Raw genomic sequence first — 17,038 nt, 5'->3', positions numbered from 1 at the left:
GTTTCACCTCCTCTATAACATCATCAGAAAAGGTTCTGCCTTTTATTGGTGTTGGCTAGGCAAGTATGCCATCAGTTTGCCGAAGTTAGCCTTTTTCACCAGGTATTCAGTAACACCAAACTCAGAAGCTGTTTTGGTAGCTGACCATCTTCTGGGAGCCAGTGTCAAAATTTGCACCTTTTCTGACTTTGTGGCAACTGCACATTTTGCTTTTAGGTCATTGACCAAGTCATCCAAGTCCTTACATTTAGTGCACTCTTTCTGTTTTGGTGGTGTTACACTGAGAGTAGCAACAGGTGCTCCCACTGCACATGTCATGGTCTCTTGTAGTGACTGATGTACCTGCTCTAACTTGCGCTTTCCGTATGCTACTCTTTGCCCTTTATTTAACTTGCCAAATTTGACAGGACTGCACCCAACAACACTGAAACTGTGTTCCAAGGTTCCAAGAGAGGACTCTGGAGCATCTACATCCTCATTAGCCTCACTTTCCTCTGTACTTGTGTTTCCTCTTTCACTGCAACCTAACCTGGAACCTTCAGAGGACCTGGTATGTTCTGGACTGACCTTGACACTCCATATAACAATTAGGACACAGTTTGGTGCCAGGAATAAGACTCAGTCCTGCAACTGAGCCAGCTTCTCAAACTTTAAGGGTGATGGTTTTGAGGCCATTCTTGATTGGCGTCTTGTGTCTCTGCCAAGGACCACAAGAAGTTTTCTGCTGTGCCTCAAATCTGGTTATATACACCTGCTTGTGATGGAAACATATTGTTTCAGAGCTGGGAAAACTTTCCACTTTTGTCCTGTAGCACAACAGCTCTTTTTCATCTGATGGTAGCTGATGCACAAGAGTAATTCCTGTGTTACGACAGTACAGAGTTTTATGACAATCACTGTCTATGCCTAGCCTAATTCCAAGCGAACACGAGGGTAGACTGGCCATTGCAGCTACTAAGGAATAACTTGTTATCAAGTTGTCAAAACTACAGACTACTTCACACCAACGCCACAATGTTTGTTAATTACATGTAAGGCAGAAATTGGGCAACCCAGATCTGCATGGAACTGAACTCTGAACTGAACTGTTCAGAGAAAAGTTATTTTCTGAACTGAAAAGAGAAAAGCACAGGCTATACAACTAATTTTATACATACAATTATTACTAAACTGGAATATTTCCTTGAAAGTACATATAGTCACCTCCACCAGTTAGTTGCTGAAAAAAGAATAATAAATTTAGTAAAACAAATGCCTGAAACTATCACTGGAGTGGTCATTAATACATGTATCTCAACTTCTAACACTGAAATGGAAAAAACGATTTTGACATTACCCAATACCCATGCCATTTTGAGTAAGAATATCTCAGTAACTACAAACATAACCTTGCTGCTTTTTGTACAGTGATAGACGACAGATGGAACTGTCTTGCAGAAAAACTTGGGGTCTCTGGTACCTGTCCCACACTGAGATTTTTGCCACCAAAATAGCCAATTTAAAATCTCGTCCAACTTTGGGAGCTCATATTTTCCAAACTGAGGTACCTAGAAAGCTCCAGTTTGCTAAGTTATCGCACAAGTTTGTGTAGAATGGAACCCAGGGGTGTTAGAACACTTCTGTGCAGTATTTCTTGTACTTTTAAGGTCCCAAACTCCACTCATGAGTAGGTGTCTCTTAATTTATTAGCATATTTAGCAAGCCCCCACGGCCTGCAGAGTGTAGGGAAACACCTGGGGATGTTTGTGGGGCACTAGCTACATGCAGAGGCCTTGTTTACCAACTTACAGCTCTCTGGTATGTCTAGAGGCTGAGAAATAACCACTTAAAGATGCAAAAAAACGCTGGCGAGGCTTTTTATAGCCCAGATTCTGAAAATTTCAGACCCCCACAACTTAAACTATTTGAGCCACAGGCCTACAATTTTGCATAGAAAGTACTTTTGTGACTATCTAATGGCATGCAAATTTAGGATTAATTTGAAGATGGTGCGGCAACCACCATCTGGTGAAACCACACAGAATGACCCTACAGTGAAACAAGTTGAAAATCACCACAGAGGTAGTTGGGGACATGTAGAACAACAATCTGGTGGAAGTTACAGAAAACAATTTGTTTATGTTATTCAATTCATATTTTAATTTGCCTATGAAAGCAGGTATTGTATTGTATACTGTGGGTAAATTCAAGCAGATTACTCTAAAATGCTATGTAGCATTTTAGAGTAACTACCCCTGTGATAGTTTTCAGCTCATTTCACTGTACAGTGAAATGAGCTGAAAACTATCACAGGGGTAGTTGAGGACATGTTGAACAACAATCGGGTGGAAGTTACAGAAAAAATGTTTTTGATTTTTAATTAATATTTTAATTTGGCCATGAAAGCAGGTCTTATACTGTATACTTTGGATAATTTCAAGCACCGATTACTATAAAATGATACTGTGAAATGAGTTGAAATTTACCACAGACGTTGTTGAGGACATGTAGAACAAGAATCTGGTGGAAGTCACAGAAAACAAAAATGTTTTTGATTTTTAATTAATATTTTAATTTGCCCATGAAAGCAGGTCTTATACTGTATACTTTGGATAACTTCATGCACCGATTACTATAAAATGATACTGTGAAATGAGTTGAAATTTACCACAGACGTTGTTGAGGACATGTAGAACAAGAATCTGGTGGAAGTCACAGAAAACAAAAATGTTTTTGATTTTTAATTAACATTTTAATTTGCCCATGAAAGCAAGTTTTATACTGCATGCGGTCTGTAACTTCAGTGACAGATTAATCCAAAATGTTACAGTGAAACAAGTTGAAAATGACACCAGAGGTAGTTGAGGACGTGTAGAATAACAATCTGGTAGTTAGCAGAAAATATTTTGTTTTAGACTTTTTAATTATTAATTGTATTAGTTTAAGACGGGGCTGCACAGTGAAATAGTGTTTAGCACTTTCGCCTTGCAGCAAGAAGATCCCCGGTTCAAATCCCGGGGTGGGCCTGGGATGTTTCTGCATGGAGTTTGCATGTTCTCCCTGTGCATGCATGGGTTTTCTCCGGGCACTCCGGCTTCCTCCCACAGTCCAAAAACATGCTGAGGTCAATTGATTACTCTAAATTGCCCATAGGTGTGAATGTGAGTGTGATTGTTTGTCTGTATATGTAGCCCTGCGACAGACTGGCGACCTGTCCAGGGTGTCCCCTGCCTTCGCCCAAGTCAGCTGGGATAGGCTCCAGCACACCCGCGACCCTAGTGAGGATAAAGCGGTGTATAGAGGATGGATGGATAGTTTAAGACGTGCCTGAATGCCCCACGAAACGGCTTCCTCGCTTTACCGTATGAAACGTTGTAAACGCGCACTCTATTTTAAAGTGCAGCTGGCGTGACCGCAGTTTGAAAACGGTAGTAGCATTTCTCTTGCTGTTTCTGTCTGACCGTCGGACTGAAGCCACACACTGTCATAAGATAATCTGCTGTAGATCGTCACACTCTACCGTCGGGTTGCCACCTGTCCCTTAAAATATGGAATCGTCCTTTATTTGACAATTCATTGTAGCGTGCCATGTTGATTCAATACGGGATGCAAATTGTTCCGTATTTTCAGAAATATCCCATACACATCTGTCACACACGCATCAAAACTGCATAATAAACAAAATAAAACACAGGAAATATTAAGGGCAGCCAGTTTCATCTTCCTTAGACCTGTGTAGTGAGTAGGGATGGGCATAATTATTCGATGATTGATTAATTGATCATTAAGAATTTTGTTGATGACGTTCATTTCTTATCGATAATCAAACACAAGTTCTGTTGCATAGCGTGAATCTTGAGGAATGCAATGAACTTGGCTGCGTGGCCGCAATTAAAAAATTTACCACATGGGGGCACTAGGCTATTTGAAAAAAGACGGCACAAGCAATTTCCAGTGAGTTAAACTTTCCATGTTTTCTATGAGAAGTAGGCTAATCATGAAGCGGTCACGGCGAAGTGTGGTGTGGGAACATTTTGACTTAAATAATGACTTAGTTAACTGCCGGCACTGCGAAACTGTGTATAGGTACAAGTCGTCCATGACTCAAATGATGTACCACTTGAACACCGTGCTTCCAAGCCTGTTAGGTGGCAGTTCATCCTGCTCTCAACCTAGCATTAGCTCGGTGATAGCATGGACACGGAGGAACTGCGATGCACAACGAGCAGACGCGGACGAGGGGAGCGCAAACTCTGGAGTTGCGGACTCAAAGTCCCAGGTCTCCGCTATGGCACAACTCCTTGGGGAGCACTATTCCACTCCATACAAGTCTGGCATTGACGCAGAACTTAAGAACTTTCTGAGAGAGCCTTCCCCACCCCTGGATTGCACCCCTACAGACTGGTGAAAAGTGAACGAAACAAGGTTCCCCAGGCTTGCTAAATTAGCACGGAGGTACCTGTGCATTACGGCAACGTCGCTCCCCTCAGAGCGGGTGTTTTCAGCAGCTGGACTGACGGTCACCAGGCTGCGGTCACGTCTGACCCCAGAGCATGTTTTTTTCTCATTTCCTAAATACAGGTGGCGCGCTTACAGCGCAGCAGCCGGAGCTGCCATTGGCAGGGCAGCTCAAATGTAATTTCGTTGTATACTAAAGTGTGCAATGACAATAAATTCTCTGATTCTGATGTTAACATGCTAATCTTTCTCAACAAAAATCAGTAGACTGGTGCTGAAGTTATGTGTGAGTTACTGTTTTGTATTATTATTATCAAGCTTTGTTAATAAGCTTTATTCATTGTTGGGCAGCTATAAGCTCTCTCGCTCTGTTTCGCCACTCGGTCTTGTTCAGACGTGTAATAAATACAACTAATCGAAAACCGATCGTTAATTCTCCCGACGATCGATTAAGACAATTTTATCGAATGCCCATCCCTAGTAGCGAGGACCCAATGCGAGGTCCAGCGGATCCACTTCTCTGTTTGCCGGTTCTGTCACGGGTTTCCTGGTTACAGACGCTGCTGCTCCCGCGTGTTAAAAAATGTCTACACCCAAAACTCCACCACATCCAAAGAAGCAAAAACATTTTTAAAAGCACAGACTGGAAGACTGGAACCCTTGGCAATAGGTACAAGGCAAACTGTTTTCTGTTGCTCATAGACTAGCTGAAGTAAGACAGCATCAGGAGACCAACAAGAAACATGAGAACAGAGAGAACCCAACCAGCAGGTCAAAGTTTATCATCATTTAACCATCTCCTGAAGTCCCTTTGGTAAGGGACATCAGTACATGGTTGTGAATTTACCAGAGGATGATTATAGTCAGACTAATGTGGCCATAGACTCTACAGTATTTTAGGGACTCAATAAATGCCTAAGTTGTTTAATAGTATTTTAAATGCTGTTTATTTTTTTTAAAATATCATTTATTTAATAGCCTATATGTGATCAATAAATGGTCTTTGCCTATCTAAAGAAAAACTCACTCAGAACTCTATGTTAACAGTACTAAATAAATAAGTCAGTAAATGCATGCATACACACATAAATAAGTTAATACATTAACTTATATATTAAGATATGATTTAGATGGGAGTAATATCTGTAGAGAATTTCTTTGTACAGTATTCTGCATTCAGTTGTTTATGTTTTTGCAGAATTCAGTATTGCACACTGGTTGGCCATTTCATTTTATTAGTATGGTTTCACTGTTTAAAATGATGCCACATCTTTTTAGACAGAACCAGTGATCATAAAACAATACAAAACTCTTAGTGTTGTGTTAATAAAGCACTTCAAGCTTTAAGTATGACTAAATGTTTTTTCAAAATTAAATATACCACTCCTTGGGTGGTTGTGGCCCCTCGTTTGGTAAAGTTGGAAAGATATTCACAGATTCAAACTTCCAGCATCAGTAACTCATTAGATAGCTATAGGTTGTCAAAACATAAATGATGCCTCTTTTCCATCGTTGTAAGGCAGATGACGTGCTACAAGCCCAGTTTTATCAAAAGTAGCTGTCTTTCAAGTTGCAGAAATAACGTTGGTGTCTATGGAGGGAACAGGTACGGTCTGCAAATTGCAAAACTGCTGCAACAGCGAAGAGAGACACAGATATTCAATAACCTCACTCTGATACATTACTGTCACCAGAATCACTGCAGCCTTCAACTGGCTCCAGTTGACACCACTGTTATTCCTGCAGCTTGAAAGACAGCTACTTTTGATAAAACTGGGCTTGTAGCACATTGTCAGCCTTACAACGATGGGAAAGAGGCATTGTTTATGTTTTAACAATGTATGTCTAATGAGTTATTGATGCCGGAAGTCTAAATCTGTGAATGTCTGTTAAATTTTACTGAACTGTGGCCCCGAGGAGACGTGGTGGGCGTCCTTTATTTTCGTTTCTGAAAGGTGACAACCCTACTCTACCGCAGCGAAGCGATATTTCCACTCAGTTAGGTGAAAGTCCTCATTAAACCGAGTATATTACTGGTATTTTGCTGAACAGCCGTGAGTCCAAACAGAGCAATAACGACAATGTAGAAGCTGACAAGAACATTTCGGAACATTCTACTGACGTCTGTGTGTTTTGAATAGGCATCGGTACAGTCACCTATGCCATGTATTGCCGTTGTAACAGCTGCCTCGCTCACTGAATATCACCAGTTAATCTTGAACACCGGAGGTCTGTTGGATATGTTGATTTCAGCTTTTTCTCCATTTTAAAGCAAACAATCTACGACGTTAAACGTTTGCTTTCATACTCTCAGTGAAGCCAGTGTCCCTGAGCCGCCCTACTGTCTTGGTCCTACCGTACCTCTCTCCGCCGGCTCTGGCTCGCTGCTGGCGGATCCAGACTGACTGTCGAAGCACTTGAGTTTGTCAGCGAGATCAAGTCTCTGGATATCAGCGAGCAGCTTGGACAGATACTCCGTGTTCTCAGCGGACAATTCGCCTCTCTCCATGAGAATCTGAAACAGCTGCAGTCCGCTGGTGATCTTTTCCAGCTCCCGTTTACCGACATCCCGCACCAAGAACTTCAGGCTGACCAGCTGATCAGCTGACAGCCGGTTGGAAATGTCCAGCAGGACAGCGTTAAACTGGCGAGAGCTCATGTCGACCACAGACCCTCCGATCAGTCTGTCTGAACCAGGAAACAGTTCACTTTCAATTTCACTTCCTCCTCGGCCCCGCACACGTCCTCACTGATTTAGGTCATAAACTGTATAAAGATGGACGTAGCGTCTGGCTCCAAAAATGAAGCCTACCCGGAAGTGTCAAAAACTTGCAATATCACACCGTCCGCCAGGGGCTGGCTCCAAAAAGCTCTGGCTCATATAGGCGATGGGCCGAGTACGTCTATCTGCTTTCGTTTACAAAACAATTGATCCCCTGCCGGTAATTTTCAGATTTTTTTGTATTGTGTAGATAAATTATCATATAACATATAAGTTAATGTTTCCAACCTCAAAAGTTGCACATTTTCATAAATAACGTTGATATATTCGTCACATGAGCTAATGGATATCCTGTTAACTCCAGCAACCACAAACCAAAGAGAGCTCTTGTTACTACTTCGTGGACTTCAGTTGGCCAATCAGATTCCTCGTACTTCTGGGAAAGCCATAACACAACGGCTGTGTCCGAAATCGCATACTAACGTACTACATACTACATTCTCAATGAGCATATACTGCATACTACGTACTATAAGTATGATTAGAATGCCGACCGTTCACACTGTAGTATACTACTAAGTTTCCCATAATGCATTTCAAACCTCCGACGACAAAAACCGGAAGTATAGCAGGCTAATATCTCGGCTTGACACTTACCTGAATGCCGGCTTCAGGTCGATTTTTACGGTTGATAATATTAGTTTCAACAAAATAATTTCCATAACAAAAAAATGTTGACTGCCAGCAGACACAGAAGACAAGCCATCCGTCACCTCCGGCGTTTGATTAATTTGTACTTACTGTTTGGTTTCCCTATAAGTCCATTTTTGTTAAGTTTTCTCATTCACAATTCATATTTTCTATGATGCCATAGCTATGCCACATAACCACTTTTTAATTTTTATACCAAAGTTTAATAATTTAAGAATAATTTCATATAGTTGTAATAAATACTTTAAATATTATCATTCAAAACAAGTAGTTAAAAACATACACAAATACCAATAAATTGTTTTAAAAAACACACAAATACCAATAGTTTAATAAATAATTAAAAACAACTCATTTTTGATGGCATGTTTTCTATATTACAGGTTGGTGTGAGAGGTCCATACAGCAGAGTAAACCCCCATGTTCCCCTGCTGTCTCTTTACTTTGAGGGAGGTGACCTCAGGAAGGACTTTAGGTTATCCAGACCAACCCTGGACAACCTGATAAAAATTCTGGGTAACACTGACCATGGATGGGGGAGGGCGCTCGAAGTTCTTGTTTTTGTCTATTGGTTGGCGAGCGCTACATCCTACCGCGTTGTGTCAGAGGCCTTTGGCTTTCCCCGGAGCACATGCCACGACATGGTCCACAAGACCAGCAAGGCCATCCAGGGAATTTTTCGTCGGGCCGTGTGCTTCCCCAACAATGATGAGCTGGAAGAAATTGGGGCTGGCTTTGCCCAGCTGGCAGGTTCCCCAGCATTCAGGAGGGTGGCAGGAAGTATTGATGGGTGCCACGTCCGCATTGTGCCACCTGGAAGGTTTCCTGGCGATTACTTTAATCGGAAACTCTTCCACTCTGTTCAGTTCCAGGCCATTTGTGACCACAAAGGCAGCTTTTTGGACATTGTTGTGGGCTTTCCTGGCAGTGTCCATGATGCCCGGGTCCTGAGAAGCAGCCCCTTTTATCTTCACCAGCTGTACCCACCCCCAGGCTGGCATCTTATTGGTGACGGTGGGTACCCATGCCTGGCTCAGCCAATAGAGCTGCTCACACCATTCCGTGAGTCTGTCCGGAATGCTGTGGAGGGCAGGTTTAATGCCAGGCTGTCCAGGGCCAGATGTGTGGTGGAGAGGGCTTTTGGTGTCCTGAAGACCAGGTGGCGACCCATTTTTCTGAAGGCCCTGGAGGTGAAGGTGGACTTCGTGCCAGAGGTCATCGTTGCCTGCATTTTCCTCCACAACCTCTGCATCAGAAATGGAGACATTTTAGAGCCAGAGGTTGTGGAGGAAGATAATGATGATGGAGTGGACTTTGAGGTTCCTGTGCCAGTCCAGCAGTCTGGTGATGGTCTCAGAAACCGTCTTGCCGCTGCAGTGTCTGCCCCAGAACACCCCCCCCATGAACTGCAAGAAGATGATTATTGTTAATATATTTAAACGCAACTCTGTTCAACACATGTAAATAGTTTTCTCACATTTTAAATTTCTCACATTCTTTGTAAATAGTTTGCTTATTTCTACATTTTTTTGCTCATGTGTAATCATAACTGTAAACTCATAATTGGAAACTTTACCTACATTGAAATGCTGTATATAATATTAAAAAAATGAACCAAACAGAAGATTTGACAAACATTTTTTTTAATAAACAGAACCAAAAGAACATGAACTACAAAAATGAACTATAAATGAACAACACATTATTTCTTTAAAAACGATTGTAAAATCCCCAACAAACGTTCCTCCCTTGCTCTGCTTTCCGTCTCTCTCGCCTCTCTCTCTCTCCTCTCCTCCCTGGCCCGACTCTCCATCCATTCTCTCCACTCCCTCTCTCTTTCTCTTCTCTCTTCTCTCTCGTCTGCTCGTCTTCTGTTCTCTCTCTGCTCTGCTCTCCTCTCTCGTTCCTCCTCCCTCTCCTCTGCTCTCCTTTCTCGTTCCTCCTCTCTCTCCTCTCCTCTCCTTTCTCTTTCCTCCTCTCTCTCCTCCATGTCCCTCAAAAACTCCCACATGTCAGCCTCTCTCCGTCTCTGCCTTCTGTCGCCTTCCAGAGGAGAGACAGCTGCTGCCACAGGTTCTGCCATGGCTGAGGTGATGAGGACTGGTGGGGCTATGCTGGGCCTTTGCCCCATCACCTCATCCATGGCCTGATACCATTTCCACGAGGCAGCAGTTGTCTCTCCTCCTTCTGTGCTGACCCCTGTCCTCGGTGCCTTCAGTTCCTACCACACAGCACAGAGGTTATTTGTTAATGATCACAGAGGATATACTGTGGATAACTGAATGACTATGGCCAAGTGTTTTTAACTAACCTTGTATTTTTGTTTTAAATTTTCCCTTTTTTTTTTTACCCACCCTGCTTCCACCTTTCCCTCAAGATTGTGGTCCTTGATGAACATTCTACACATGACAGGATTGAAATAGGAAAACAGATTTTTTTACAATAAATTCTTTGCATTTATTAATGACTTTACAGTCAACTATCTCTGAAGAGAAGATTGTGACCTTACTCTGTCCAAAAGCCTGATCTCAATGATCTGTGAATTATTTTACAACAGAGTGGGAAAAAAACACATGCACACAATGTATGACACGAGTTTAGTACTTACTCGAAACCTTTTCGCGCTGCGTTACGACGCCCTGTAAACATCTCCTCATTTTTAGCGCGCCACTTAATGAGGCGATCTGTGTCCTCATCTGTCCCTGAGAAAAATAACAGTCGTGTCCAACATTATAAGCATTAGCTGCATTGTTAGGTGGTATAAGAAATTGCTTCTATTTGGTCATCATAACAGTCCGCTCGAGTTGTAAAGCCACCCACATAATAATATTTAAGAGTTCTTTGCAGATCCTGTCCGGGAAATATGCTCGGCGACTGACCATAATATAAACAGCTTTTACGAGGACAACAGTTGAGGGAACTTCGTGAGATCAGGACGAGCAAACAGTCGCATAATTAATGTGGCAATTTCAAGCCGGCATTCCTCATGCAGTTATTAGCCAGATTATGCGAATCGTTTCAATTGTAGCTGCAGGCTACTGGAGGTAGCTGCTACTTGTTCTGTATGCAAAGCGAGCTGCTGCAACTAGCTGCTAGCATTCAGTAGCATGTTGTGCGGCGTCTGACAAATTTAAAACGTTGGTCAGAAAACGCCTATTTCTCAAATCTGTGGGGTGATTAGGATGACTACTAACCACATAAAATAAAATAAAAACACACTTACATTTATATCGCCCCGGTCCGGCCAGAGATCCCGCAGAGGCTTCCATTTCGGTCAAGAGTACCTGGGTAGCTCGCAAAGCATTATGGGGCGGTTGAGTATGACTAGTGTGGTCGCAGCGCATACTTAAAAATTTTCCGGAAATAGTATACATCCGGGTATTTCTCGCGTACTCAATCTTTTCATACTATCCAATGTGAACGCACTACGTACTTATTTTGACGTCACATTTAGTATGAGTAGTACGTTAGTATGCGATTTCGGACACAGCCAACATCTTGTGGAGACTGGTTAAGACGGGATGACAGCAAACGAAGGAAAGGTAAGATATTATATTATTACTCGATTGTCATGTGAAAACTTGATTATTATGAGAAATTGATGCAATGGGTGCAAACAAAGCATATTGACGGCACATTGTAATGCCGAAATTAATGTTAATGTTTAATGAAACGTAACGTCGCTGCAGGTAGCATGTCACCAGTCACGAGGAACAACAGCTGCAGTTGTTTAAGATAACAAGCGGCAGTAACTAGATGTCCAACACGTTTAAACGAGAAAAAGGTCATATAATATTAATTACTCGATTATCATGTAATATTTTTTAATATGAAAAGTTTATGCAATGGGTGCAAACGAAGCTTATGTTTAATGAAAAGTAACGTTGCTGCAGGTAGCATGTCAAGATCCACCAGGAACAACAGCTGCAGATGTTTAAGATAACAAGTGACAGTAATTAGATGTCCAACACGTTAGATTTCCCGATCTGATCAGCTTTGCTATTGATACATATTTAATTAATTTATATTTTTTTGAGATGAAGTTTGTAGTTTTGTTAGAGCTTCAGTTGTTGTGCATCCGTGACAATATAGATTTAAGAAATGTCAAACCAACCTATGCTTGCAGGGTCATTCTTGTGTTGATGGCCTAAATGATTGGGTTCCATGCCATCCTCCTCTGAGTCACTGCTGTCTGATGAAGGCTGTGCTGGTTCATCCTGGATGACCTCTTCAGCAGTTAGGTCCTCTAACATAGACAAAATCATTTCTGGCTGCTTTAAGGAATTTAAGACATGGATGGGACTTACGAAGCCTTGATTTTAAGCTAAATGCTTTGTAAGTCGAAATGTCCAGTCCTTCCTTATCTCTAACAATTTTCTTAAAGAGGTCATTTAGCCATGAAAGCCTCAACATTTCACGGTTTGCCAGTAGGCGCTCTTCCACCACTGTCCGACAGAAGTGTCTGTAGCCTGCCTGATACGGATTTGCCTCTTCAGAAACCTCTCTCTTTGTTCCTCTCAGGTATCTTGTGTAATTTGCAAAGCAACTGTGGTGATACATGGCCTCTGACACAACAAGATCTCTTCCACGGATTTGAAGCAACAGGTGTTCATCCTTCTTCCCCTCAGCTGCACGAAGGAGTTGATCTGCTGTGGTAAACAAAGTTTATACTCAGGTAAATATATATATTTTTATTTACATTTTTAAATAAAACAACACAACACACATACACAAATGACAAGAAAAAAATTTAAATTAATTCACACAAATAAATCAGCCAAGCAACAGCAAAAACAACAAAAAAAGGGGAAAAAAAGGGGGTTGAAACAAAAATACACAAACAGATCAGTACAAATACTACGTACAACAAAAAATGACAAAGATAAAACAACAAAGATGTCAGGGAGCAGTAAATTAGCTGTCAAAGCACACATTCATGAGATAGTGTGCATTAAATCATAATTTCTTTCTTTTATCTATGTAAATAGGAGAAAAAAGATTTTTTAAAAAAGAAATTAAAAACAAAGCAAGAAGGTAAGAGATGCTAATTCTAATGTCTTTCTTTAATATATTCCTGAACATATGACCACAAATTTCCAAGTTTCCCATCCCTGCAGGACTCCTGCAGGGGGACAGCTGCTTGCTCCATCATTACCAGATCAGCAAAATCATTAAGCCATGAATCTAGACAAAAGCAACCTGGCTTTCTTACTTTCCAGTTCATCAATTTTTTTCTTTTAACAGCAAGAAATGCCAGTGACAAAAAGTGTTTATACTCAGGTAAATACTATTAGTAAATATTAGTACTTAGTCATTTGTCTTTCTCAATACTTTAGTATTTACCCGAGTATATAGTAAAGTATTCAGAAAGACAAATGGCTAATTCATAAGATTAAAAAAAAAAAGAAATTGTCATAAATAGGGGATATAGCTGATATTTTTATCAGGCATATTGCTTGACATAACAAAAGGTCACATAAAGATCTCACAAGGCAACTGTCCACCCCTGTTTACCTGCTGTAAATGTTAGACACTGAGAGAGTTTTTCCTTAACCCTCTTTCTGTTGTGCCAGATGTTGATATATCTGTTCTCCTTGCATAGCAGGCATGCAACAGGCAGGAGGTATGGAGCCCTTTTGGGTTGTTTTGGGCCACTTGAAGAGCACAGAACCCAAACCTTGGATGCAGCACCATCACTGGTATCTGGCAGCGGTTCTTCTGAACATTGTAATGGCACTAAAATGTAAGTTACAAGTGATCAATAAATGGAAATGATCTAAATTCACATTGTTTCTGACATTTGTAAATAAAAAATAAACATACTTCTGATGTTGTGGAGAGTTTTATTTTGCTGTGGTGGTGCACTACAATCAAGTACATGTAAAAGAAATGTGGTCATTGCATCACTGTGATCTTGTCTGATTAATTTTGAATTTTGGCTGTTTCATTCACTCAGATGGAGAAACATATCTTTTTTTAGTTCACAGAGTAAGTCATGTTGTCAAAACTGTATTGGCTTGCAATGAGTTAGTATGTCACATCTTTAACATATTTGGTCATCATACTTGCAGTATTGCAATAGAGATAATGGATTTGATACAAACCTTCATTTTCTTGGGCTGACTTGGCTTGCTTACAGTTTGCTCTTCGGATGTGGGGCCTGTTTCTCGAAGCAGGTTCAAGAAACTCTGAGTTTCTTCCGCAACTCTGAGTTGATCTACTCTGAGATAGAAAACTCTGAGTTTTTGGTTTCACAACGGCTGGTTTGAGTTGGTTTAATTAACCCCTTAAGCTTCAGTGTACCGCCGGCGGTACACCTACTAATTTGCATAGGAATTTCAAGAATGTCCGACGGCTGCAAACACGATTATACAAACACTATGCGCCGATGGAAAGCTTAGATTCTCATGAATCCACCGGTATAAACCCCTTTCAGATGCGATTACTACAGCGGGTGAGAAAAACACATTTGTCCGACAAAAACGAATATTCATCCATCCGTTCTCTATACACGGCTTCAACGCACACAGCGCGACTCACATTTCCGGGTTCATTATTACACACCAAAAAAAAAGAATCCACAAAAAACGGCCATAATCCAACCTTTTACATCCAGATGACACAAGCCAGTAAACTATTTTGTCCAAAACATGTCCTGAAGTCGGTATAAAATCCCCGAATCGGTCATTTTCAAGGAAATGCACCTTGCGATGCCCGTCCAATATTCCCCGTATTTTTCGTAATTTTTTTATTTAAAAATAGAATATTAGTGATTTTTTGTACTGAAAACGGCTGGAATTGACTGAAGCTTAAAGGAGTAATTTGACCCGGAGTCACCGCAACTCTGAAAAGACAGCATCAATGGAACCCCGATTCACCGAGTCACCATGGAAACGGGGAAGCGAAAGGCTGCGTTTTTGAACTGGAAGTTTTTAACGCGCTCATATGGCGAGTTTGAACACGTTTTTAGAAAGAACTGCAACACCACTGCAGCTGCAAAAGAGAGGGAGACGGCGTGGAGAACACTGCTGCCCGGATCAATGCGTAAGTTTAAATGTAGTCCTTTGTAATCGTAATAATATTACAGGGAAAAACTGTCTGAATGGTAGCCTTGTAAGTTATTTCATTTAGGTGAAATCTCGCGGGGGAGAAGCGCACGGGGCAGCAGCTTAAGATGAAATATAAAAACATTGTTCAAACAGGTCAGACCTCGGCATTATCTCATGGAGGTACTTCATGTTGATCATGTTTTCCATTGTAAAGTAGCCTAAATATTAAGTGGCTGTTTGACTGTGCAGTTGTTTTATCCACACATAGCCTAAATGTCTGCATCCATATCATGTCCAGTTAAATAATTAAGCCTATTTAAACTAACATAGACTTTTGCTCAGCCAAAAGAAAGAAAGCAGATGCCTGTAAAACGGTGGTATAAAAGGTCATGCATGCATATAATGTATATATATATATATATATATATATATATATGTATATATATATATATATATATATATATATATATATATATATATATATATATATATATGTACATATGATTATTTAGTTCTCTTTTGTGTCTTTTTTTGTCTTTTGGCCCCTTCACACCACAAAAGACCTTGTAACTGTAAGTAGGCAACACTCCAAAGATTTATCCAAATGGTAGTTTAAGTTTTATACAGAGGTATGTTGCTGATAGTTGTCTTCCCATTCAGATTTTGGGTGGAATATAGAGTGTGACATTTAGCCTACACTGAAGTATTGCACATTCTCATCCTTTTTAACAGAGCATGGCTGGACAGCAGCAGGATGGTTCCTCAACATCCACTGCACAGACTGACACAGTGAGATGGATGTTCAGGAAACACCAGAGGTTCATTCTGTGGAATTCATGTGCAACTGTATAATTTAATGTCCTCTATGTATTCCCAATGATCAGTAAAAAAGATTTACAAACTGCATTTCCTGAGAAAAATCCAAAAAACAGATTAGGAGGGCAGATCTGGAAATTTAAATACGAGAGCACAAGTTAGAGGTGGGTGATGGTCACAGGTGAATTATGTTAACTATTGGAACATGAACTGAACTATCTCTTTTATTTGTAGGAAATAAAGAAGGCCAAATGAAATGTATATCATGTCTTTATTTGCTGTGGTGGTGATGATGGTGACTTAAACTCTAAAGTGATTATTGCATATGGTGTCTCTGACTGCTCTGCTGTCCTGGATAGCTGCAGGTGGATGGGGTCATCATCTGGGCCTTCAGTTTGTAGGGCAGGGTGTTGCTCTCCTCTAATAGTGGTAATATGAAGAACAACACATGCCACAGTAATATCACAGGCCCTCTCAGGGGTCACCCTGAGGAGATGTAGGCTCTGGAACCGGGCTTTCAGCAGGCCTATCTCCACCCGGGCTCTGGTCCTGCAGTGAGTCCAGTTGAAGTTCTGTTGGGGGCCTAGTTCAGGGTCAGGGTATGAGGTCATCAGTCTGGGTTGGCATGGTAACCCCTGTCACCCAGCAGAAGGCCATCAAACTCTCCTGTAATGTATAGTGGATACATCAGAGCATATTAAAGGAGGGAGACAAGATAATTATATTGTGAAAATCTTTAGGCTGCTGACCACGCTGCAGTCTGTTGCTCAGGTTAGACTCTCCATAAATCCTGGAGTCATGAACAGACCCAGACCACTTGGCCTCCACATTAGAAATGATGTATGCAGCATCACATATGATTTGGACAGTGCAGAGGATGACAGATGTTGAACTATGATGCAGTCTTTAACATTTAGAAACAGTAGTCAGTCTACCTGTAGCCTACCTGCATATTTATGCTGTGAATGGACTTCCTATTCATGATGTGAGGGAGCTGTGATGGGGATGTGTGTGCATCTATGCAGCCAATCACACTGGGAAATCATAAAAGAAATTAAAATGACTAATCCCAATCTGAGGTTGCAGCACAATGTCATTAACAGAATATGATTTAAAATGAATGTAACAGATCTGTACATCATTCACCTGCAATCCCGTGGAACTCCTCCTTGATGCTCTGACAGGTTTATGTCCAGGAAAACCACAATGATGAGTTAAAGCCGTTTCAGGGCCAGGAACACTTTTCTGACTCTCCGCCATACAGTTGCTTTACTCTGCATCTCTGACATTATATAAAAACTTC

The 17,038-nt window shown here is 41.1% G+C and overlaps 2 protein-coding genes across 2 annotated transcripts in view; one reads left to right on the top strand and one right to left on the bottom strand.

Moving 5' to 3' along the window:
• Positions 1-7,216, bottom strand: part of fadd (Fas (tnfrsf6)-associated via death domain) — a 40,253-nt gene extending 33,037 nt beyond the window's left edge. Inside the window, exon 1 of the mRNA XM_051955823.1 lies at positions 6,799-7,216. Coding sequence (XP_051811783.1) covers positions 6,799-7,096 — 298 coding nt within the window. The 5' untranslated portion in view covers positions 7,097-7,216. The remainder of the gene's footprint in view (positions 1-6,798) is intronic.
• Positions 7,217-7,371: 155 nt separating this feature from the next.
• LOC127536170 (putative nuclease HARBI1) lies at positions 7,372-13,649 on the top strand. Its single transcript, XM_051955822.1, has 3 exons — positions 7,372-11,412; positions 12,392-12,545; positions 13,476-13,649. Exon 1 carries the CDS (start codon positions 8,236-8,238, stop codon positions 9,298-9,300), a length of 1,065 nt encoding a protein of 354 aa, XP_051811782.1. The 5' UTR covers positions 7,372-8,235; the 3' UTR covers positions 9,301-11,412; positions 12,392-12,545; positions 13,476-13,649.
• Positions 13,650-17,038: the final 3,389 nt, after the last annotated feature.

Source organism: Acanthochromis polyacanthus, chromosome 11 (assembly GCF_021347895.1).
Source record: "Acanthochromis polyacanthus isolate Apoly-LR-REF ecotype Palm Island chromosome 11, KAUST_Apoly_ChrSc, whole genome shotgun sequence".
Lineage (NCBI taxonomy): Eukaryota > Metazoa > Chordata > Actinopteri > Pomacentridae > Acanthochromis > Acanthochromis polyacanthus.
This window is presented reverse-complemented; position numbering and strand designations above follow the sequence as displayed.